Consider the following 26,549-nt stretch of genomic DNA (forward strand, 5'->3'; position numbering starts at 1 on the left):
ATCTTTAATATAAGTATCACTGTAGTGCAATGAAATGAACAAGGATATATGGATCAGATGAAACTTGAACAAATAAGGAATTTCTCAGCCTCAGTTTTCCCATGTATAAAAAAAATCATATCATAATCCTCCCATTAAAAGATTTTTGTGAAAACCAAAGAAATTACGTGTAATGTATTCTACATATTTATCAGAATGAAAGGGAAATTACACTTGAAACTTTACAAGTCTATCATAATCATAATACAGGTGTCTCTAAATTGCTTAATTTTTAATTGTAAAGTTAGAAGAAGTGTTATTTGGGAAGGCACATTACCTTCAAATGGCCTCAGTAGATGCTTATTTTCGTTGCTTATAGATGTTAGCTGATAGAAATGGTTACAAGAAGGGGGAAGAGGATGTAAAAGGGGAGAGGAAGGGAAGGAAGAAAAAGATGACAAAGGAAATTTAGTAATTATTCCTGGGAATGTTGTCTCAAAAAACCAACTACTGGCTATCTTTATAAGTATGCCTTTTAAAAATTACTTATATAAGCGTAGCGTAAGAGGTTGTATTCTGGATATAACATTTATAGATCTAAACTTACAGATCTACACACAAACAAGCAAAAACCTGTGGGCACTTGTGCTTCTGATAACATGTATTTATAGTGACAGCATCATACTCAAAACCAAAACCAAACCCATTTTCATCGACTAGATTAAGACTCATATCAACCCTATAGGACAGAGCAGAGCTGCCCCCATAGAGTTCCCAAGGCTGTAATCTTTAGGAAAGTAGGTTGCCACATCTTTCTCCCATGAAGCGCCTGGTGGGGTCGAACTGCCAATATTTTGGTTAGCAGCTGAGCGCTAAGGAGCACCACCAGTGCTCCTTAACATCATACACAGATTCAAAAAATGCTATTTTTCAAACACAGATGGACTTGAAGGTGATGTGCTTTGTAAAACTGTGATAAATGATTCAAAAGGCAGCTCTAGTGATAGACATGATGTCAAAGATGCATATGAAGAGCTTGAGAAAGTTATTACATAAGTATTTTGAGAGTAGAAACAAGGACTATGGCCATATTTATGGAATTATTTAATATAACATGATTAAAAATATGTATGTTTAGTTCTGTTAATAAACTGTTACAGTTTTGACTATTTTAAGTATAAAAAAAAATACCCACTGTAAAACTTTAAGCAAATTTAATGGATAAATATTCAATACGCTTCTCTAAATTTTTTGATTTTTTTACTTGGGTAAATGGGATATCATCTTTATGTGGTTATATCATGATATGTGATGTCCCTATAATGAAGCATACACATTATGTCAAGATGCCTAGTAGCACGCCTTGCATGTAGTAATGGATGTTTGAAAATGTTAGCTTACCCTAGTATCTCTGCAGCTAAATAAATGAGATATTTTCATTATAAAACTAATATATATAACCAAGAATTTCATGTTTGAAACCAGCTAGTCTGGGATTCTACCTTTGAAAGCGACCAAAAGAAATCATAGAATACTCCAACGAACTGGAACATGAATTACTTAGCCAAATCACTGCTTTATTGACGGAAAAATATAAAAAGAAGTTGAATGATTTCTCCATGGTTACTCAGCTAGTTGGAGCCCAACTAAGACCAGAACCCAGAGTTCCACATTTCTTTTTCAGAGCACCTTCTCTTAGGACATGTTTGTTCCACTTAGTCCCAGACCATATCTTAATTGCTTTCCTTCTGCTGAAAGACCATTGAATTTTGGATTGAGGCACTAAATGATTGAGCCTTGAGCTATCAGCCTAAGGCAAGTTAGGTAGAAATGGAGCCACAGAGTGACCTCAGACATTTCACAAATTCATCTATTCATTCACATGCCACGTGGAGATCTCCAAGGAACAAGGAAACAGCAGCTGAAGAGACAAGGATTTTTCCCCAGAGCAGATAGAGCCTTTCTCCTAGAGCTGGCACTCTGAATTCAGACTTCTAGTCCCCTAAACTGTGAGAAAATAAATTTCTGTTTGTTAAAGCCACTCATTTGTGGTATTTCTGTTACAGCAGCACTAGATAACTAAGACAACTTCATGTCTCACTAATTAAATTACAGGACACCAAAGGGGAAGTATGACCAACTAGAAAAGGAATGAACATCACCCAAAGATGAATAAAAAGCATTATTTTGCTATTATTATTTTTTGGAAGTTATAAACCAAAAACCAAACCCATTTCAGTTGAGTCGATTCCGACTCATAGTGACCCTATAGGACAGAGTAGAACTGCCCCATAGAGTTTCCAAGGAGCATCTGGTGGATTCAAACTGCCGACCCTTTGGTTAGTAGCCATAGCACTTTACCACTACACCACCAGGGTTTCCTTGGAAGTTATAAAGATTATAAAAGGTATGTGTGTATGGTGCCCAGTTAAAAAAGCTGTGCTATTAAGGTTTTGTACTTTTTCAAATTAGCTAATCTCTAACTATGAATCCCAGATATCCCTTCTGTGTTTCCTTCTGGGTTAGAGTTGGTCATAGTGGAAATTTGCACAAGATTTAGAAAATGGATTAAAGCAGCAGCCAAGATTATGCCTGGAAGACTGGTCCAGTGGCAGGCTTTCCCGCTGCTCATGTACTTTGTCTCTGATCTGCTGGATCACCATGTTGATGAATAGCTGGGTCTGCTTCTCCTCCAGCTCAAACTGGATCTCAACTCCATCAGTTTGTCCAAATCCTGGCCTACAATTCCTCCAGCTCCTGCCGGATCACTTCCTTTAGCTTTTCCACATCCTGATCCAGGGGTAAAAGCAGCTGGCTGTGAAGTACACCAGCTTCCCCTGCAAGTCACCTGCATCAATGAAGTTGGAGGCTCAGAGGCATGGGAAATAGACATGATTTCAGTTTGTCCTTGAAGTTCCAGCTTATCCTCACAGGATTTAGTTCTTGTTCTTTCCAACCCTTCATCCATTTTGCATCCCAACTGCCCATGTTACATCCTTCAGACCCATCACCAGATACAGAAGCAACAGCTTTACATGAACTGTTTCAACCAGTCCCCATGATTGTGGAAAGTCAAATCCCTGTAATGAGTCCCTTATCCCATATGACTCATAGTGGTTCTACTTTTTGTACAGGAACAGATACATTCCTAGTTGGCATATTTCACATACTTAATAGGAAATAGCAATATCAAATACTGAGGACATGACAAATAGTATGATTTGGTAGGAGAAGGCTGTTAGTGGGCCATCTTATGATGATCAGCTTCAATTGAGAGAAGTTGATGGAAATCAAATTGCAGTGAGTTGGGGCGAATAAAATATGAGAAAGTGAAAGGGGTCAAAGTAAATTTCTGTATTAGTGACATTGGCTAACATACAGAGAAAGGAAATGGTGTAGAATTTTGGGGAAGTGGAAACAAACAGAATCAAGTAGAGGGATATTTTGATAAAGCAAGAGACATGAGGATAATTATAGGACACATTTGTATTCATATTTAGAAGATATAACATTTCAAAATATCTCAACACTAGAAGAAATGTACATAGACAATAATGAAAACCTTCTGAAATAAATATAAGATTGATTACGTATCTATAATATCTTGGAATAAGACTATGATACTTCTTTATAAATGAGGCCACTTTAGAACAATGGGAATTGGATAAACCAAATGCAATGGATGACTCCTTGGATAGAATTCTCATTTAGTTAATAACCTGTACTTACAAATTTTTAATATAGCAATTCATTCATTGGCATTAGCTTTAGGAACACTTAATGATACATAGTCTATAATAACTCTCTGTCCCTAAATTAGAGGGAAAAAATTAAGTTGAAAAATTATCTAAAAGAAGTAAATTTATTTGTATAACCAACATTATGAGACAATGAAAGAGGAATATTCTACAGGTCATTGTGGCTTTAATTATGTGTATCTTTATATAGGTATACACTACTTATCTGTCAGTTTGCCTTACTGCAGTGGCTTGGGTATTGCTATGATGCTTGATGCCATGCCATCAGTATTTCAAATACCAGTAGGGTCACCCACGGTGGATAGGTTTTAGCAGAGCTTTTTTAGACTAGGACAGACGAGGACCTAGTAATCTACTTCTGAAAATATTGGCCAGGGAAAACCTTTCAAATACCAGTGGAACATTGTCTGATACAACGCCAGAAGATGTCCTTCTCAGGTTGGAAGGTGCTCAGAATATGACTGGAGAAGAGCTGCCTCTTCAAAGTGAGTCAATCTTAACCACATGGATGGAGTAATGCTTTGGGGACCTTCATTTGTTGATGCGCATGACTCAAAAGGAGAAGAAACAGCTGAAAACATCCATTAATAATCAGAACATGGACTGTACAAAGTATGAGCCTAGGAAAATTGGAAGTTCCCAAAAATGAACTGGAATGATTAATGATCCATGTCCTTGGCATTAGTGAGCAGAGATGGACTGGTATTGGCCATTTTGAATTGGATATTCATATGGTCTACTATCCAGGAATGACAAATTAAAGAGAAATGACATCACATTCATCAACAAAAAGAACATTTCAAGATCTATCCTGAAGTACAGCACTGTCAGTGATAGGATAAAATACATGCATCTGCAAGGAAGACAAGTTAATACGACTATTACTCAAATTTATCCACCAACCACTAATGTCAACAATGAAGAAACTGAAGATTTTTACCAACTTCTGCAGTCTGAAATTGATCAAACATGCAGTCAAGATATATTGATGATTACTGGTGATTGGAATGGAAAAGCTGGAAATAAATAAGAAGGATCAGTAGTTGGAAAATACAGCCTTGGTGATAAAAATGATGCCGGAGATTGCATGATAGAAAATTGGAAGATCAATGACTTACTCATTGCAAATACTTTTTTTCAGCAACATAAACTGCAACTATACAACGGACCTTTGCCAGATGGAATTACACAGGAATCAAATCGACTACATCTGTGGAAAGAGACAATGGAAAAGCTCAATATCATCAGTTAGAACAAGGCCAGGGGCTGATTGTGGAACATACCATCAATTGCTCCTATGTTAAGTTCAAGTGGAAGCTGAAGAAAATTAAAAGAAGTCCACAAGAACGAAAGTACAATCTTGAGTATGTTCCACCTGAATTTAGAGACCAGCTCAAGAATAGATTTGACATATTTGAAAACTAATGACCAAAGACCAGAACAGTTGTGGGATAAGATCAAGGACATCAAACATAAACCAAGTAAAAAAAAAAAAAAAAGGAAAAAGTAAAAGACCATTAAAAAGACAGGAGAAAAAGAAACGACCAAAATGGATGCAAGAAGAGATTCTGAAACTTGCTCTTGAAAGTAGAGTAGCTAAACAGAATGGAAGAAATAATGAAATAAAAGAACTGAACAAAAGATTACAAAGGGCATCTAGGAAGACAAAGTAAAGTAATGTAATGAAATTATGCAAAGACCTGGAATTAGGAAACCAACAGGGAAAAACATGTTAGGCATTTCTCAAGCTGAAAGAATGGAAGAAAAGATTTGGGCCTCAAGTTGCAATGTTGAAGGATTCTATGGGCAAAATATTGAATGCGGCAGGAAACATCAAAAGAAAATGGAAGGAATATACAGAGTCACTGTACCCAAAAGAATTGGTCGATGTTAAATCATTTCAGGAGGTAGCATATGATCGAGAACCTATGGTATTGAAGGAAGAAGTCCAAGATTCACTGAAGGCACTGGCACAAAATGAGGCTCCAGGAATTGACAGAATACCAGTTCAGACGTTTCAACAAATGGATGCAGCACTGGAAGCCCTTACTCTTCCATGCCAAGAAAATTGGAAAAGAGCTACCTGGCCAACTGACTAAAAGAGATCCATATTTATGCCCATTCCAAAAAAGGGTGATTCAACAGAATGTGGAAATTATTGAACAATGTCATTAATATCACACACATTTTGCTGAAGATAATTGAAAAATCGTTGCAGCAGTAAACAACAGGGAACTTTCAGAAATTCTAGGTGGATTCAGAATAGAACATGGAATGAGGAATATCATCGCTGATATAATATGGAGCTGCCTGAAAGTGGAGAATAACAGAAAGATGTTTACCTGTGTATTATTGACTATGCAAAGGCATTTGACTGTGTGGATCGTAACAAATTATGAATAACATTGCGAACAATGGAAATTCCAGAGCACTTAATCGTGCTCATGCAAAACGTGTACATAGGTCAAGAGGCAGTAATTCGAGTGGAATGAGGGGATACTGAGTGGTTTAAAAGCCGGAAAGGTGTGTGTCAGGCTTGTATCCTTTCACCATACTTGTTCAATCTGTAAACTAAGCAAATAATCTGAGAATCTGGACTATGTGAAGAAGAATGGAGTATCAGGATTGAAGGAAGACTCATTAACAAAGTGTAATTTGCAAAAAACACAACCTTGCTTCCTGAAAGTGAAGAGAACTTGGAGCACTTGCTGATGAAGATCAAGGACTACATCCTTCAGTACAGAATACACCTCAACATAAAGAAAACAAAAATCCTCACAACTGGACCAATATGCAACATTATGATAAACAGAGAAAATATTGAAGTTGTCAAGGATTTCATTTTATTTGGATTCACTATCAATGCCCATGGAAGCACCAGTCAAGAAGTCATACAATGTGTTGCATTGGACAAATCTGCTGCAAAAGATGTCTTCAAAAGTGTTAAAAAGCAAAGATGCCAGTTTAAAGGCTAAGGTGTGCCTGACCCAAGCTGACCCAATCGCCTCATATGTGTGTGAAATCTGGACACTGAATAACAAAGATCGAAGAAGAACCGATGCCTTTGAATTATGATGTTGGCGAAGAAGTCCATGAGAGCCAAAGTACAATTTTGGGTTGCCAGAAAAACAAAAAAATCTGTCTTGGAAGAGGTACAGCCAGAATGCTCCTTAGAAGTGAGCATGGCAAGACTTCCTTTCACAAATTTGGAGATGTTTTCATGAGGGACCAGTCCCTGGAGTAGGATATCATGCTTGATGAAGTACAGGGTCAGCAAACAAAAGGAAGACCTTTGATGAGCTGGATTGACATGGAGTGGCTGCAACAATGGGCTCGAACATAGCAAAGGTTGTGAGAATGGTGCAGGACCAGGCAGCATTTTGTTCTGTTGTACATAGGGTCACTATGAGCTGGAACTGACTTGATGGTGCCTGAGAACAACAACAACAAACATAGTTATAGACAGACCAGGAAGAAAGGCCTGGTTATCCACTTCCAATAAATCAGCCATTGAGAACATTATGGAGCACAGTTCTATTCTGACACATATGAGGCCACTCTGAGTTTGGGGCTAACTGTATAGCAGTTAACAACAACACATGTGGATTGTATGTGTGTGTGTGCATAGATGAGAGAAAGAGAGAAGAAACAGTCAACCAAGAATACATTCACTATCTAATTAAGAAGCATTAAAACTTTCCAAGAAAAGCTTTTGAAAATTGTCTGGAAGCTGTACAGATAAATTTTGGAGGATTAGGTGCAACACTACCTCTATGCCATGACACCTGCACCTTAAAGTCCACAGTGACATCTTCACGTTCACAAAGTTTTCCGTATCATCACTATCTCATCTCCTTTCATCTCTGAGTAGTGAAAAGCTAGTAAAAATGTAAAAAAGTCCACCCAAAGATAAAACATACATTTCTTCTGAGTATTTGACAAAAAGAAAAAAATCATTCAAGGAACCCGACCTGCAGCTCTAGTACTGAATATATTAAGGAGGTGCCACAAGTTAGTAAATGAGATTCTCTCAAGTTTATAATGCCACAAGCTCATTGGTCTTTTCAAATGGTAATTATCATATTGTGTAAATCTCACTGTACATAAGTTTTCAGACTTTCTGATCCCATGCTGCATATTTACACTTTCAGGTACAGATGCAAATTGGTGAAGCAGTAATATTAGATGAAATTTTGAATGACAAGCATGGCAGAAATGGAAAAACAAATTGAATTTCCACTGTGAAAATTCAATTACTTTCCTCTCTGTGGGATTTTTTTTCTTTAATTGCCAAGACACTTTTATAATATTTAGCAGGTTTACTGACATCACATCATCCATTATTTTTCCCTGCAGAAAAATCTAAACATGTGCCACGGGAGGTCTCTTCATGCAACAAGAAATAAATACATGAAATTATTAGGTAGATACTTTGATCACTCTTAATGACTCCTCATGAATCAGTACTGCACCCAGTACAGCTTCCTTAGAGCTCTTTTATATTATATTCTTGTCACCCAAATAGGAAATAGTCTAAGAAGAATTAGCTGATAAACTGCTTTGTGAGACAAATCATTTCTATTTTTAGGTTTACAATTCGGATCTTCAAATAGAGAAGGATTTCTCAAATCTCAAACAGAGCACCATGGATATCTTTGATGGGATAATTCTGGGAGGGGGGCTAACCTAGTCCGTTGTAGAACATTTAGCAGCATCCATACCCACATTCCTACCCCAACATTTAGACCCATTAGCACCCTCCCTCCGGTTGTAACAACCAAAAATGTCTCCGGACATTGCTAAATATTTCCTTAGGGAGCAAAATAATTGTCTCAGCTGAGAACCACTGAAATAGAGGATGATCCCTGCACACTGAAGAAATGCAAGGTATGCCTGCGTAGTGCCCTGTATACTTAGAGAAGATGTCTCTGACCATCTGAGTGTCTCATTCTGCTACACTGCTCTCAAGAGCCCATGAAATCTTCCTGAGTGGAAACTGTCAGTGTACATTGTGAAGTATGTCCACAGAAGAATCACAAATCTTAGAGAAGCAGGAGGAGGGAGATGATGTAAATATGAAGCTGACTGTGAACTGGAATGATGACAGCTTAACTAAATTTATCCAAGCACTGAAGGTGGCTAATGACATTGAGCAGGCTAGCTTAAAATGTTTTTACAATGGAGCACAGAAATTTATAATCATAGCAGAGCATTAGGAAAAGGGTGAATTATACATAGTACATTTTCTTTTGGGAATATATATATATATATATAAAAAATAATTTGTGAAAAATCTATTTCATGTAAAGCATTTAACACAGTGCCAGACATATGGTTAGTATTCATCAAATGAATAAGTGCTTGCTGCTATTCTTATCAGTAGAAATACTGACGCTGACAATTTTTTTTTTATTGTTTCATTCATATACATTTAAACATTTTATTGTTTAGAGATTCTTATTCTAGGATACTTTGTGTGTGTGTGTGTGTGTGTGTGTGTGTGTGTGTGCCTAGGAAGCTCCTACTTATCTTGAAAGGCCCAGCTCAAAGGTGAATTCTTCTCAGTGGCTTCCCCTAAGTTTTCTCACTCTCCCACCCAAAGAATTAATTTTCCCTCCATTTGTATTTCCACAACACTTAGTGCATACTTACATCATAGTGCTTAGCACATTGTATTATAGTTATTAAAGTCTGTGTGCAGCAGGCCCACCACAGCCTCTGGCCCCCAGGCTATGAGCTTTTGAGGTCTTATTTACTCTACCTTATGTGCTCTGTGCTTGCCACATGGTAGACGATCAACAAAAGCATGCTGAACTCAGCAGAATTATCTGGAAAATTCAATCATGTGGAAAACCTCATTTCCCAATAATGCCAGATATATGAGGTGCGACTGAAGAGCAATGCCTTCTATATAGATTTTGGGGCTGTCAGCCTTATATGAAAAGATTAAATAAGTGAAATGATGCAAAGAGTGTGAACTTTTTACCAAGAAAAATAAAAGTCTGAATAAATATCAGAACACTCCTTTAAATTGCACATGTTTAAATATGAGTAGGGATAAATGCGAGAGATGGAAGGTGGTAAGAATACAAGGCATAATTTTAAGAGTTTTAGGTCTTATTAAGATAAATAAGAGGGAAAAGAGATGACATAATGAATTAGTAATGTTTCCTTTATTTGGTCATATAACACTGTCAAAGAATTCATAAACTGGATGATTCAGAGATCAGATGATGTCTTGAATGTAAAACTGTAAAACATCAGTCTAGATTAGTGCAATGACTCCCAGCCCCACCAGTCTCAAGCAATACCTTAGAGAAAGTGAGCTTTGTGTATGTGAGAATATATATGTATTGTTGAATTCACTGCATTAGTGAGTACAGTCTGCACTTGCTTTTCATTTTTTTCTGAGTTTAATTCAAAATGCAAAGCAGATAAAATATAAGCTTGGTGACAGAAGTTTCAAGAAATGATCATAGCTTTAAAACTGGCCAGAGGCATAGTTGTTATTTTTTGTCTTTTATTTTTTCTCCCTTTTCCCTACCTCCGTTTTAGTTGCTAAGAAGTACGTGAAATAACAAATAATCAAGGCTAAAAAATTGGATTTAAAAGTAACTTTTCAAGTTGAAATTCTTTTTAATTGTGGTGATATGATAGAAAAATGAAGCATTTTTAATCTAGCCTCTCTTTTAGAGAATAAAAGTCAAGGTTCCAAGTTGCAAAGAAAATTTCCCCTAGTATAAAAGAAAGAACACAAATATTTATCTTCATTGTGTCCGTGTGTGGGAGGGTGATAAAATGCCTTCAATCGCTTAAGAAACATTAAAAGCAAGACATTTTTTAGATTCTTGTGTTTTGTTTCTTTTTTTGGTCAGATTACCATGTCCTACCTAGGAGAGGTTGTTATGGGGAAGCATGAGGCAATTTAATACACAGTTTGGTGTCATGAGTGGGGAAAGCTGTAAAATACATAAGGATTTTTTCAGATCAATTACTCTTACTTTTCTATGTATCTACAACTGGCCTTGCATGCCCTTACATCTACAGAAAACATATTTCAATAGGTCACGTGGGTTATCAGTGGGTTTTACTACAATTTAACATTTGTTTTCTAGGACACAAATTAGATATAAAGGTGATACCTATTTGTGTATTCCTTGATGATCTGATATATGCTAATCTTAATTGTTTCATTTTCAAATCGATTGTTGCTCTGATCCTTGTATATCCGAAACTCAGCTGCTGTCACTGCTTCTCCATGAGGAATTTGAGTAAGATCAAATCGAAATTCTTTGTAATGCCTTCGTTGATGAGAGAAATCCTTGTCTCTTTCAACTGGGGGGGGAAAAGAAGGAAAAATGTTAGTCCTCTATAAAATATGAAAATTGATGGTTAATTCTCCAGCTTTGAAAATAAAAACAAACAAGCAGGATATTATAAAACTGGGAAAACACTAAAACCACAGACGCATATGTGCTTCCAGTTAAAGGAAATTCCACAAACCAACAGCCTTTAGTTCAAAAAAAAACCTCTGTGGTTTTATAAAAATTCCAGGATCCTGAATGGAAAGGCTATCCAAAAATGTTTTCAAAGTAAAGGTTGTAAAGTGATTACTAATATGTATCAAGTACCAGAACACAGAAAGTTTCATACAGGAGTTAGGAATATGTTCAAGAAAACTACAGAATTCCCAGTAAAGTCAGTGGTGAGATTTATCAGGAAACAGGAGGAAAATAGGAAGCAGGACTGAGGAAGTTCAGGTACATAAGGACTTTATTTATGGCATTTCAGATGTCAAATAAATGTAATAAATTCATTTACACAAAGATTATTGCTAAAATATCTTCTCCCAAAGAAATTTATATCTCCTTTCAGCAATTTTTTTTTCAGCAATAGAAACATGCTTTAAAAAAGAAAATATATTTTCATAAATCCTTATAGATTGTTTAGTACAGCATCCTTAACCCTGATGCCTCCCAAAGACTTCTGGCTGTTCTTACCCAGAATTGAGAAGGGGACTTATTTTCCTCCTTCAGCAACCTTTGTACTAAACCAAGTCAAAGGACTTCCCCTCTTGGGAATATTAAGGAATGTTGAGGAATTTAGAACACTAAGTATAAGGCACATAATTACATAATCTGGCTTTGTAAGAGTGTGTATTGTCTGATACAGTCTATATCTAGTGGGTACCACAAACTTTCTAACAAAGTCCCTATTCAAAGGGCTCATTCATAGAACATACAGTATCATTTGTTGGAGTTAAGATTCTCAGTATTGGCACATTGCCTAAAATCTGCATTATCCTGGACAGGATTAAAAAAAAAAATCCATTGCAAAGTACTTTGTGCAAACTGTTGCAGAGTTACAGACTGCGGTGATGTTTTTTAACGTGTTTCAGTGACATGTATTTTGTCACATAAAAATAAAAAATGCACATGTTATATAATTGGTTGCCACAAGGTTCAATATCTGGATGAAGAACAAAAATATCTTTAGAAGATTAATTGAATTTATCTCAACACTCCTATAAATATAGGAAACTTAGGGTCCTAAACTAGAGATAAGATTAGGGAAGAGAGAAGAGGCCCCTGGTCCTCCAGGAATGGCCCTTGGGAACCGAGGCAGCTATACCTCAGTGTAGTAGGGCCACATTGGTTTCAGGCCAAAGAGGAAGGTCATAAAAATGGAACCTACAATTTCTTGCATTCGTTCTCCAAAATATTCCCTGGCTTATTTTCCCCAGAGGAGCAGAAGGTGATTTAGAAAAGCAAGGACTTCACCACCGCTCTTACCTCAGACACCTAAACCAGTGTAGAGAAAACTGTAAGTAGACCTGCTGGCTTTTTTGCCCTGTGGAGCTTGGCAAGGATGGTGCTCTTAAGCTGTCTGGCTCACACTAACACCATCACACATGACTACGAAGTTTTTAATTTAATTTCATTTTTTTTTTAAGATATCATTATTTTGGTCTTAAAAGAGGTCCATTCCCAGAGGGATCACTAATCATTATTTCACTAAATCAGGAATATAGCACCATTCTTAGGGTGTTATTTAAACCTCTTTTCTGCCTAAATACCTGCTGGCAATAGCACAGGCTGCTGTGAACACATCTCCTTCCTTTTCCTTTTGTCCATTCTCCTGACTGAGCCATATGAGAAAGAAAGTGCAATGGTAGAAAATACCTACCAACTGGGTATCTAATAATTGAATGTGCACTCATGAGTATTAAAACTAGACACAAAATTTGTTTTCAGACAACCAAATTTAACTTAGTGTATTTTTTGTTATTTTCTGATGCTAACTTTAAATGAAGTAAATCACATTATGGAACAGTATTTAAATAGTACCTATTATATGCCAGGCATTTTTCTAAGCATTTTATAATGCTAATTTATTGTACTTTGTAACAACCTATGATGTAGGTTCTATTATTATTATTATATTGCTATACTATATAATTATATTATATTACTATAGTATATAATAATATATCCTATTATTATATTCTATTATTATTATATCATTTTGAAGATGAAGAAACTGAGGCATAGAGAATAAATACTTTGCCAAAGGGTTTGAACCTGGGATCTGGTGGCGCCAAGTTATGGTTCTTAATTGCCAAGACATGCTATTTTTGTTTGTAGAAAATAACTTTGTCCTATTAAGTATGTATGCTTTAATATAGATCTAAAATCTCACATTCACAGGTCCAAAATTCAAAAATCTCTGAAAATTGAAATGCTGGTTCAAGATCATTTGTCAGAAAAACCAGAAATTAACTGATGTGAGGCTATTTAAAGTCTTTATCTCACTGAGTCCCTGGATGGTGCAAACTGCTAATATGATAGGTTGGCAGTTTGAGTCCATTCAGACGTACCTCAGAAGAAAGGACTGGTGGCCTACTTCTGAAAATCAGCAATTGAAAACCCTATACAGCACAGTTCTATTTTCACACACATGGGGTCGCCATGAGCCGGAAATGGCGACTGGTAAATTTATCTTACAACCTTAAATATGAATTACACCTGAATATGAAGAAAACAAAAATCCTCACAACTAGACTGATAAACAACATCGTGATAAATGAAAAAAGAAACTGAAGTTGCCAATAATCAGCATCCATGGGAACAGCAGTCAAGAAATCAAATGTATTGTACTGGGCAAATCTGCTGCAAAAGACCTCTTTAAAGTTTTAAAAAGCAAAGATGTTTAAGTGTGCCTGACTCAAGCCATGGTCTTTTCAATCGCCTCATATGCATGTGAAAGCTGGACAATGAAAAAAGAATAGAGAATGATGCATTTGAATTGTGGTGTTGGCAAAGACTATTGAATATACCATGGACTACCAGAAGAATGAACAAATCAGTCTTAGAAGAAATATAACTAGAATTCTCTTTATAAGTGATGATGGTGAGGCTTTGGCTAGCTTACTTTGGACACGAGAGGAAAGACCAATTGTTCAAAAAGGTTTGGTAGAGGGTCAGTGAAAATAAGGGAAACCCTCAATGAGATGGATTGACACAATAGCCAAACAAAGGACTCAAACATTCAACTATCATGAAATGGCACAGGACCAAGAAACATTTTGTTCTGTTGTAGGTAAAGTCACCATGAGTCAGATCCAACTCCAACGGTAACTAACAACAACAATATGAATATTTATTGCTATGCTGCAGAAATGTTCATTTGTTTAACTAGGTGACACTGTCCCAGGCCCTGCTTGAGGAGTTTCATACATTACAATATATTCATCAAAAACCAGACATTCAAAATTACTTTTTTTCATTATGAAAGACAATATTCAAAATTCTAAGTGACAACAATCATTATTCAATTTTTCATTCTTAACAATCAAGTTTATATTTGAAATTTAGGCATAAAAACTATCTTACAGGAAATAAGAGCTGAGGCTTGAATTTCTTATGATCTAGCCTAAAGCACGCACCTGCATAATGCAGATGAGTATTGAACTCATATTATGTAAGGTCATCTACTGTTCTGGAATTCCCTGTGAGATGTTAGCATAATAAAGTGGGAAGCTAGAATTTCAGGCGTTATAAAATTTCAGTTTTCTAATCCAGGCTATTTAACCTAAACCCTTAAGGGGGCAAATTTTCAAAGAGTTTAATAAAATTTTATGTGAAATATACCACACAGAATAGAGTTGCATTGCAGATTTGTTCAGTGATTCAAATTCCTATATTCTACTGCTTTGAATCATAATTGTGCCAGTAAATTCTGTGGGACATGCTGAAGTGAGTAATAGAATAAAGCTCATATTTCTATAGCTTTGCACTCCTAATTATGCCCACAAATATTCAACAAGGTAATCTCAGTTATCTCAAGGGGTAACGCTAGAGAGGTGGCAAATATTAATATCCCTGCTTAAAGAATGAAAAATACGGTAATGACAGCTAGGTAGTAACAGATGTCTGTCTCTTAAAGCCCATTACATATCTTTGTTCAGTATTCATATCACTTACAAAATGACATCCTGCTACTCTAGGCTTTGAGACTAGTTCATTATTAGTACATTTAACCGATGCCTTTCACCCGCACACAACAAAAATGTAGAAAATACAATAAAGACTTGATCATCAAAGTGTAACTAGCACCTAACACAGTACACTACCTAACTCAGAGCAGTCTTCTAAGAAATCTGGGTTGAGTGAAAGGTTGCATGAACAGATCAAAATCTAGATCTCTCTTTTCCATCATGATCCTACTTTATTCCTCCATTGATCAAAGGCATGATCATTTTATTTAACTATCATTTATGTGGCACATTACTTTTAATCTTCACAACCCTACTTATATCTGTAAGTTTCCAGAACTTGCTCAAGAGCCCACGATTTAGAGTTAGCAAAGAATGTATTTCACCCCCGGGTCAGAATTTCAATCCCAAACCATCATCAACCCAACCCTGAGTTTTCTGTTTTTAAAATTTATGTAATTATAAATTTTTCCATTGCTTTCATCCTCATCTCTCTAAAGACTCTCCCCTTCATGATCCTCTTATTCTAGAGGGAATGTCAATCTCTCTAGACTCTGTTCTCTTTCTAGAACACTTCCTCTCTACTCTAAGAAAACATGTATTCAATTCCATTATGTAATGTTGATACCATTTCTTAAATAATGAAATTTTTATGAATAAATAAGTGATTGTATTAGTAACTTGAATTAATACAGTGCAGTGTAATTTTTTTAGTGTAATATTTGTATTAATTTGTATTAATATGCAATGCCATACTTTTACTACAAGTATTTTTTTAAATACATGTAACTTGCCATACCTTCCTTAGCCTACCTAACCTCTTCTCCACTGAACTCACCACCCAACACACCAAACACACAATACAAACACAGATGAAAAAGGAAACACAAGACATTTTATGTTCCTTAAAGGTCAGCTTTTATAAGAGAGATCTTTGTCTTGTTCAAATTGTGAAAATTAAATATTAAGCATTCTCTTTCTCCATATATTACAGGTTGTATATGGCAAATGGCTTGAGAAGCTTAAAAGATAAATAAGTAAACAAGATGAAAAAGTTCAGAGAAAAGTGTGTGCTATATTTGGTATATTGATTCACATTATGTTAAATATTCCATCCTTTTAATTCATTCTTTAATGTATATGTTATAGCAATTAAATGCCATTAGTTTCCTGTATAACTTTTATTATCATTTCTAATGAAATCTGTATTACCAGACTGAAATATGGAAGACTCAATAAAAGCCATAGTTACATTCTTACTTGGTAGGGAAAAAAAGTCTCTTAAATACAGGACAATCAAACAAAAAAAACAAAATAAAACAAAGCAAACGAACAAAAAAGTAGGAGAGGAGCTCTTTTAAACCAGACCCAGACTTGTCAAAGGCGATAAAACAACACTACTGTCAGGACATACTGAGATCAGAAGGTTACTGCTTTCTCTGGTATAGATCATTCCTTTATCCCAGGCCACAGATAACATTTCTCACACGTGAGTGGGAAAGGGAATTTAGGAAGAAATATAACTAGATTTAAAATAAACACATTGTATCAATAAGTTCGCCAGTGAAAATTACCCATACTGATATTTTCATATCTTCAGGAAAATCTAACAAAACCAACAGGCTACAGTTTGCCAAGCAATCATATGGTACTTAGGGCATCAACTCAAAAACAGGGGCACCGGTTGTCTAAAGCAAAGACCCATAGAGGCCAAGCAGACGGGATACAAACAAGCCAGCACTGCAGTGGAAGGGAACTGTTAGGGCACTAAATGAAATTGATACCATTGTATAAATTTTGTATAACAATTATATTTTCCTTTTCATTTAGGACCAATCAGGTATAACCTCACATTGATTTCTCTCTTGTCAATCACATAAGAACACACAAGCAGCACTATAATCACATGACTCATGATGCACCTGGTTCTGTGCAAATTGAACCGAAACGCATCTTCAGATTGAGCATAATCTTATATTTGCATCATGCTCTTGGTGATCACTCTCATCCCCATCAAGTATCAGCAGTAGTTCAATGAACTGAAAACGTAGCATCAAAGAACAGAAAGTGGGTGAGCAAGGTTTTAAGTATGATTTTAAAATGGAAAACACTTGTGGAGGTCTGCGAAGGGCCTGCCAACAAACTCGGTACAACAAATGAATGAAATTATTCCTGACTGCCTTGTAAGTACTATTTCCTTTAACTATCTCAGACTCGAATAACAAAATCACATCTTCCAAATCAATTTTTTTGTTTACTAATTTTCAAATATAAATTTTTGTGTTAATGTCCAAATTTAAATATAAATTTTATTTTATAAATTTTCCGTGTTTTATAAATTTTACATATTTCCAATTATTAAAACGTATATGCTACAGTAGAAACAAATTTAAAATGTGACCAAATTTAAAATGTGACCAAATTTATGTCCAGATAAAATGGAATGCCAACAACTAAATGGAGTGCAAAAATGAAAGCTCACAGAAGATTTAAAAAAAAAAAGAGGGTATGTGAATCCTTAAAATTTGAGAATTAACTTCCTTTTTAAAATTTAATGGATCAGAAGAGACGTCTTCCATTGAACATTCCCATTTAATGGGTGCAAATTGTTGTACTAGTATTGCTGGAGCTGAAATTACTAACAGCAATACAAATATAAGATTATTTGTTCCAAATTCTGCATCCATTCCTTGCTGTAGTTAAAAAAAGAAATTAACAATGGTGTAGAAAGTGAAAGTATTTTAGAATCTGAAGTTGTCACATCTGCAGATCCCATAAATAACAGAAATACAGATCCTGCTTTGTGGAATATTTTTTCTTCTAATGATGTAAATTATTGTATTTAAAGATGTAAATCAGTGGATCATTTGAAAATTGGGGCTGAAAATTTTTGGATAGTAAACAAAGTTCTGAAGCCAGAATATATTTCTAGGGTGCAAAGCTAATTGTGAGAATTATAAGAAGTGGCTCATGTTTTCTACATTAGTTAGCTATGTATATCGTTTTATTTGCAAACTACTCAGTCCTAAATCATTCAATTCTCAATTTACTACTGATGGATTTAGCGACTGATGCAACTTGAATATGATTGATAAACATGAAAACAGTTCAAGTCACAGAGATTTTATGTTGTCTTATTTAAAACTAAAGACATGGTTTTGCCTTAACTCATGAACTGGGAACACAATGAAGGACATCAGTACTGGAAAGCCATTTTGCAACACAGTACTGCTGCCATTACAACAATCACTGAACATGGACTATCTTGTCAAGGAAGAAATGAAGTGTTTGGGTCCCCACAAAATGAAATTTTGGAGGGTTTACTTGAACTTGCTGCCCAGTTTGATCCATTTTTAGCAGGTCACATCTCAAAATATGGTAACACAGGAAAGGGAAACCCATCATAACTGTCTAAAACAACGTGTGAAGAATGAATGAATTTGTTGTTATTATGTGCTCTCTAGTCGGTTCAGACTCATAGCAACCCTATGTACAACAGAACAAAACACTGCCTAATCCTGTGCCATGCTTACAATCCTTGTTATGCTTAAGCCCATTGTTGTAGCCGCTGTGTCAATCCATCTCATTGAGGGTCTTCCTCTTTTTCACTGACCCTCTACTTTACCTAACATGAAGTCCTTCTCTAGGGACCGATCCCTCCTGATAACATGCTCAAAGATTGTGAGACATAGTCTCACCATCTTGCTTCTAAGGAGCTTTCTGGTTTTACTTCTTCCAAGATAGATTTGTTCATTCTTTTAGCAGTCCATGGTATGTTTGATATTATTCAACAACACCACAATTCAAAGGTGTCAACTTTTCTTTGGTCTTCCTTATTTATTGTCCAGCTTTCACAAGAATATGAGGTGATTGAAAACACCATGGCTTGGGAGAGGTGCACCTTAGTCTTCAAGATGACATCTTTGCTTTTCAACACTTTAAAGAGGTCTTTTGCAGAAGATTTGCCCAATGCATGTCTTTTGATTTCTTGACTGCTGCTTCCATGGGTGTTGATTTTGGATCCAAGTAAAATGAAATACTTGACAACTTCAATCTTTTCTCTGTTTATCATGATGTTGCTTATTGGTCCAGTTGTGAGGATTTTTATTTTCTTTATGTTGAGGTGTAATCCATGCTGAAGGGTGTGGTCTCTGATCTTCATCAGTAAGTGCTTCAAGTCCTCTTCACTTTCAGCAAGCAAGGTTGTGCCATCTACATAAAGCAGGTTGTTTAATAAGTCTGCTTCCAATCCTGATGCCCCATTCTTCATATAGTCCAGCTTCTGGGATTATTTGCTCAGCATACAGATTGGATAGGTATGGTGAAAGGATACAACTCTGATGCACACCTGTCCTGACTTTAAACCATGCAGTATCACCTCATTCTGTTCGAATGACTGCCTCTTGATTTATGTACAGGTTTCTCGTAAGCACAGTTAAGAATTCCCATTCTTCACAATATTATCCATAATTTGTTATGATCCACATAGTCAAATGCCTTTGCATAGTCAATAAAACACAGGTAAACATCATTCTGGTATTCTCTGCTTTTAGCCAGGATCCATCTGACATCAGCAGTGATATCCCTGGTTCCATATCCTCCTCTGAATCCATCTTGAATTTCTGGCCATTCCCTGTCAATATACTGCTGCAGCTGCTTTTGAATGATCTTCAGCAAAACTTTACTTGAGTGTGATATTAATGATATTGTTCGATAATTTCTATATTCTGTTGGATCACCTTTCTTGAGAATAGGCATAAACATGGATCTCTTCCAGTCAGTTGGCCAGGTAGCTGTCTTCCAAATATCTTGGCATAGACAGTGAGCACCTCTAGTGTTGAAACACCTTAACTGGTATTCTGTCAATCCCTGGAGCCTTGTTGTTTGCCCGTGCCTTCAGTGCAGCTTGGACTTCTTCCTTCAGTATCATCGGTTCCTGATCATATGCTACCTCCTGAAATGGCCAAGCATTGACAATTCTTTTTGGTATAGTGACTTTGTGTATTCCTTCCATCTGCTTTTGATGCTTCCTGTGTCATTTAATACTTTCCCTGTAGAACTGTTCAGTATTGCAATTTGAGGGTTGAATTATTTCTTCAGTTCTTTCAGCTTGAGTAATGATGAGTGTGTTCTTCCCTTTTGATTTTCTATCTCCGGGTCTTTGCACATGTGATTATAATACTTTACTTATCTTCTTGAGCATTAGAAAGAAACAAATAAATGACAGATGTGCTCCAGAAGTCTCACTGAGTGCCAGAGATCAAGTTCATGTAACCACATACTACACCATTATTGACACAATTGAATCTTTCATGAAAAGAAGGGCGAAAGTGTATGAAGTTCTTTCAAATTGATTTTCCTTCTTAAACAAGGTGAATATACCTGATGAATTATGCATGAAGGCATCCAAGAAATGAGTGCAGACTTATCCTCATGTGTTAAATACAAACCTTTATAGGAAATTGCAACAATTTCATTCTTACATGAGAAGTAAGTTTACAGATTCGGAAAAAAATTTTTTTAACCTTGTAGCTGTGCATGATTCCATAATAGAAGATAAAATACAATACATAATTCTGAATATTGAAATTGTTTTACATATTCCTAACATTAATGATGACAAACTGAAAAACAGAGCACTCATTTTTGTAGCTAAAGATACTAAAAAACCCTCAGAGTACAACAATGATTCAAGAAAGACTCAATTTATTATCCTTATTATGTATGGAAGTAGATATTGTTCTGCAGCTTAATTATGATGAAATCGTTAAAGCATTTGTAAGAGCAAAGAATAGAAAGAAATGTTTTTAATTATAATATGGAGGAGATGAAAGATCTATCCAAAAATATAGTAATTTGTTGTAATATTTTTCTGATCATTCAATTTTCTCTTATGACATTTTTTCATTTGTTCATTTATAATTATAGTATTAGTTATGAAACAAGAATTGAAGTATGAGCTGTTTAAAGCAAAATTGATGAAAGTCAATTTTTTGTTGTGGGAGATCAACAGAATTTTACATTGATTGTTGAAATAAGTTCACTGACTCATGTTCTTTGTTGTAAAATATTCTTTTTGTAGAAAATGTGGTATATAGTAAAAATCTTAGTGCCATGCATCCATTAAAAATTTTGTAATCCAGTTCACCTCATTCTGCTAAAATGTTATATGCCACTTTTGCATTCAATAACTAATATTATAGTCATATTTAAAAAGAAGTTACATCATGGATAGCTAGCACACACACACATATTATATATATAGATCTTAATCACTGCACCACCAGAGCTCCATACACACACACACACACACACACACGTGAATATATATATATAACTCACATGCTTGAGTAAGCAGAGGAGGGAGAATCACAGATTATCTGTGTTTAGGGCCCTCACATGCTTTAAGCCAGTCTGCATAGACTACATTAATGCCACATGCTCATCTCCTGTAGTCATTTCTGGAACATGCATGCTTTGAAGATTTTTCAGGTGAAAAGCAGTGAATATCACACAAAAGTCAGAAAAAGTAAAACTTCTGGTGATAAAATTTATGTATTTCAATGGATGGAAATTGTGACGGTTAAGATTGTGTGTCATCTTGGCTGGGCCATGATTCTCAGTGTTTATATGTCCCCCATGATGGAATCTGCTGTGAGTAGCCAATGAGTTGAAACGGAGTTTTTTTGGGCACATAGCCTACACTCTGGATCCTGCAGCTGCCTCTTGTTTGTCTGACCTCCAGTTCTTGTGACTTGAGCTAACAGCTTACCTGCTGATCTTGGGATTCATTGATCTTCACAGCCTGTGAGCAGGAGTCCTGCTTTCAAACCTGCCACTCTCGTGTTCACCAGCCCCTGCAGATACATGATTCAGGAGAAGCCTTGCGGTCTTGCCTGCCAATCTTGGGATTCGTCGACCTCGATAGCCTGTGAGCAAGAACCCTGCTCTCTGACTTGCCAGTCTTGGGTTTGCCAGCCTCTGCTACATGAATCAGGAAAAGGCTTTTTCCTGACCCACTGACGTGGGACTTTCCGGCCTCTACAATCACATGAGCTGTTTCCTTGATATAAATACGCTTCACTGGTTTTGCTTCTCTAGAGAATGCAGCTTAAGACGGAAATAATTGTCTATTCCCACATACTAACGTGGAATTATTTCTCTCAAATAAGTCCATCAAGATAAGATTTTTAATTTGAGCTGATGGTCGAAAATAGTGCTCTCTAAAATATAAAAAGGAGCTGCTTTACTGCACACACACACACACAGACTCCAAGAAAATAAACCACTGAAATTTCAGCAATATAGTTTCCCAACAACTCATGAGCATGAGGAGAGGATAAGTATAGTTCCTTCTGTTTCTAGGGAGCAGGTTTTTGTGTGCTCCAAACATTTCTATCTATGTGAAACTACAGAGCTATCTAAATCAGATGAAAATTACACTGACAGAACCAGAGGAGTAATTTATTATTATATTTTGGTTTTAAAAAGTGGTCACATCAAAGCATACAAGAGGTAGAATATGAATTCCACAGGTTCACACTCCATGATTAATGGGCTGATAGTGAGAAGAAGCAGCAGTGCTTTTATATAGGCACCAAACTACCTCCTAAAAAAAAAAAAATTGTCGAAGTTCTGCAAAGATTAAATATCTTGTACTTAAAGGCATACATTGAAGCCTTTATTGTTGCGACATAACTTAAAAGAAGGTAATGACTGCGTGCAGTCTTTTTTTTTTTCTCCAGACAGATACCTCTCTGAATGATTTTATCATTAACAGAAATTGGATAGAAATATCCTGGGCCAAATATTTTCATGTCTGCAATATCTGGAATAAAATTAATTAATAGAGGGTTACAGTTTTATCTACATAGTGATTTATCTGCCATTTTAAGGAGACACATTCACGGGCAATCAGTCTTAATCTCCCACACAAGAGCTGTAACTTGGAAGACACAAATAGAATCAGTAGCTGCAAGGCAAAAAAAGATAGCATTCTCCCAGGAGCCTAGCCAGCTGTTGAAAGAATACAGATTGTTGTTTGCTGCTGAGTGCGAAAATCATTAAGAGATTATTCATAGAATTATTACTTATCTGTGTTGCATTTTAAAAGAAAAATAAAAAAAGCAAAGATATCATGTGACTACCAAGAAGTATCACTCAACAAGACACCCTTCACTGACTAGTCCACTGAGAAACATAAACTTGATCTTATAAAGACCTATTCATTGGTCAGTGAATGTATATGTACATGTTTTCCGTGAAAGGATAACCATTCCAGAGAGTGTGGTAAATGCCAGATTCCAGAAGTCCTAAGAGCCTCTTAACATCGCAGCAATGTGTGACCTGAAGGCAAGAAAATTGTCCCGTTGAATGTTTTGTTTCAAAGAACAATTTTGATTGACCTTCACATTTTCTACAGTGAAAGCACTTTTACTTCTACTCATAAAGGCTTCATGATTACAGTTTTATAAAGAAGGAAAATCTCAAAAGATAGATGAAAAGGTCAAATCATTTAAATAAGCTGAAAGATATCTAAATGGTAAACTGGTTTCCAAAATCAATGTAAAATAAATTGCATATAATTTTGAAATTTAATTTATGAAATAATTATATATTGTTTGCTTTTAAAAATATAAGCAATTTAGGGACACAGAATATTCAGCCTTGTATAAGGAGAGCTTTAAAATTGTGACAAAGATGGTCTGATGTCCTTTCTACCCTCCTTGGATTGAATGGCCTCAGAACTGGACCCTCAATGCATATTTAGAATACTATAATGACAACAGCTGTATATATCAAGCATTAGTGTAAAAAAATATGTTAATAGTTAACAATCAGTAATTTAAAATAAAAATAAATTAATAATTTAATAAGACCAATATATTTCAAATTATTTCGTTTGTTTCTATTACTTTATTTGATCCAAAAAGGTAGATCCTCCATAATCTTCAATGCAGATAAAAAACACATTAACTTTCTCAGTGTCACAAAGTTAGTTAACTACAAAGCCAGAAACACTATCTAGGTCTTATATTTTCTAATTTCATATTCTTTGTGCCAGAGTTTCAACTAGCAACAACTGCCACTACTGTCTAGGAGCAAAAGCTCACCTCTTCCATCCCAAGGCCAGTGCTTCCACTTGAACCTTGATCTCAACTGCATGTGTTTGTTCCTAAACACATTCTTTCTTGTGTATTCAATTTCCCCCTCTACTTTGTGTCAATGCCTTCCAAATAAAAGAACATTAGGAATACACCTGTAGATGGGACCAAGTTAGGTTTATTGACCTATTGCAACATATACCATGGGGTGCCATATGGCATCTCGATAAAAACTTATTGTTCTTAGGTACCATCGAGTCGGTTCTAACTCATAACTATACCACGTACAATAGAAGGAAACACTGCCAGGTCCAGCACCATCCTCACAATTTTTATTATGTTTGAGACCATTGTTGCAGCCACTATACCAATTCACCGCATTGAGGGTCTTCCTCTTTTTCTCTGACCATCCAATTTATCAAGCATGATGTCCTTCTCCAGGGACTTGTCCCTCTTGAAAACAGGTACAAAATACGTGAGACAGTCTCACCATCCTCACTTCTAAGCAGCATTCTGGCTGTACTTCTTCCAAGATGTATCTGTTCCTTCTTCTGGCATTCCACGGTATAGTCAATATTCTTCAACATCATCGTAATTCAAAGATATCAATTCTTCTTCGATCATCCTCATTCATTGTCCAGCTTTCACATACATATGAGGTGATTGACAATACCATGGCTTGAATCAGGCACACCTTAGTCCTCAAAGTGACATTTTGCTTTTTAACACTTTAAAAAGGTCTTTTGCAGCAGATTTGCTTGACATAATACTTCATTTAATTTCTTGACTGCTGCTTCCATAGGTGTTGATTGTGGATCCAAGTAAAATGAAATCCTTGACAACTTCAGTATTTTCTCTGTTTACCATGATGTTGCTTATTGGTCCAGTTGTGAGAATTTTTGTTTTCTTTGTGTTGAGGTATAATGCATACTGAAGGCTATAGTCTGATCTTCATCAGTAAGTGCTTCAAGTCCTCTTCACTTTCAGCAAGCAAGTTTGTGCCACCTGCATACTGCAGGTTGTTAATTAGCCTTCCTTCAATCCTGATGCTGTGTTCTTCTTTATATACTCCAGTTTATCAGATTATTTGCTCAGCATACAGATTGAATAAGTATGGTGAAAGGATACAACCTTGACACACACCTTTCCTGATTTTAAACCATGCAGTATTCCCTGTTCTGTTTGAATGGCTTCTTCTTCCTCTATGTACAGGTTCTTCACGGGCATAATTGAGTGTTCTGGAATTCCCATTCTTCACAATGTTATCCATAATTTGTTATGATCCACATAGTCAAATGCCTTTGCATAGTCAATAAAACACAGGTAAACATCTTTCTGGTATTCTCTGCTTTCAGCCAGGATCCATCTGGCATCAGCACTGATATCCTTCATTCCATATATCCGGCTTGAATTTCTGGCAGTTCCCTGTCAACATGCTGCTGCAGCTGTTTTTGAATGATTTTCAGGAAAATTTTGCTCACATGTGATATTAATGATATTGTTCGATCATTTCCACAATCTGTTGGATCACCTTTCTTTGGAATGGGCACAAATATGGATCTGTTTCAGTCATTTGGCCAGGTAGCTGTTTTCCAATTTTCTTGGCATAGACAAGTGAGCACTTTCAGCATTATATCCATTTGTTGAAACATCTCAGTTGGTATTCCATCAATTCGTGGAGGCTTGGTTTTCGCTAATGCCTTCAGTGCAGCTTGGACTTTTTCCTTCGGTTTCACCAGTTCCTGATCATATGCTACCTCCTGAAGTGGCTGAATCTCAACCAATGCCTTTTGGTACAGTGCCTGTGTATTTGTTCTATGCTCCTTTGATGTTTCTTGTGTCCTTTAATATTTTGCTCATAGAACCCTTCAATATTGCAATTCGAGGCATGAATGTTTCCTTCAGTTCATTCAGCTTCAGAAATGCTGAGCATGCTTTTCCCTTTTGATTTTCCAACTCCAGGTCTTTGCATATTTCATTATAATACTTTACTTGCCTTCCTGAGCTGACCTTTGGAATCTTCTGTTTAGCTCTTTTATTTCTGCATTTCTTCCATTTCCTTTAAGTACTTTATGTTCAAGAGCAAGTTTCAGAGTCTCTTCTGACATCCGTTTTGTTTTCTTTCTTTCTTTCCTTCTTTTTTAAGGACCTTTTGCTTTATATCTGATGTCCTTGATATCTTCCCACAACTCATCTAGTCTTTGGTCATTAGTG

General features: G+C 36.0%; 1 protein-coding gene across 1 annotated transcript in view; it reads right to left on the minus strand.

The window, feature by feature from the left end:
- The window catches only part of BMP5 (bone morphogenetic protein 5), a 141,668-nt gene that overhangs the window by 50,320 nt on the left and 64,799 nt on the right, over positions 1–26,549 (minus strand). Inside the window, exon 2 of the mRNA XM_049894630.1 lies at positions 10,880–11,072. Within this exon, the coding sequence (XP_049750587.1) occupies positions 10,880–11,072 (193 nt within the window). The remainder of the gene's footprint in view (positions 1–10,879; positions 11,073–26,549) is intronic.

Source organism: Elephas maximus, chromosome 1 (assembly GCF_024166365.1).
Source record: "Elephas maximus indicus isolate mEleMax1 chromosome 1, mEleMax1 primary haplotype, whole genome shotgun sequence".
NCBI classification, from domain to species: domain Eukaryota; kingdom Metazoa; phylum Chordata; class Mammalia; order Proboscidea; family Elephantidae; genus Elephas; species Elephas maximus.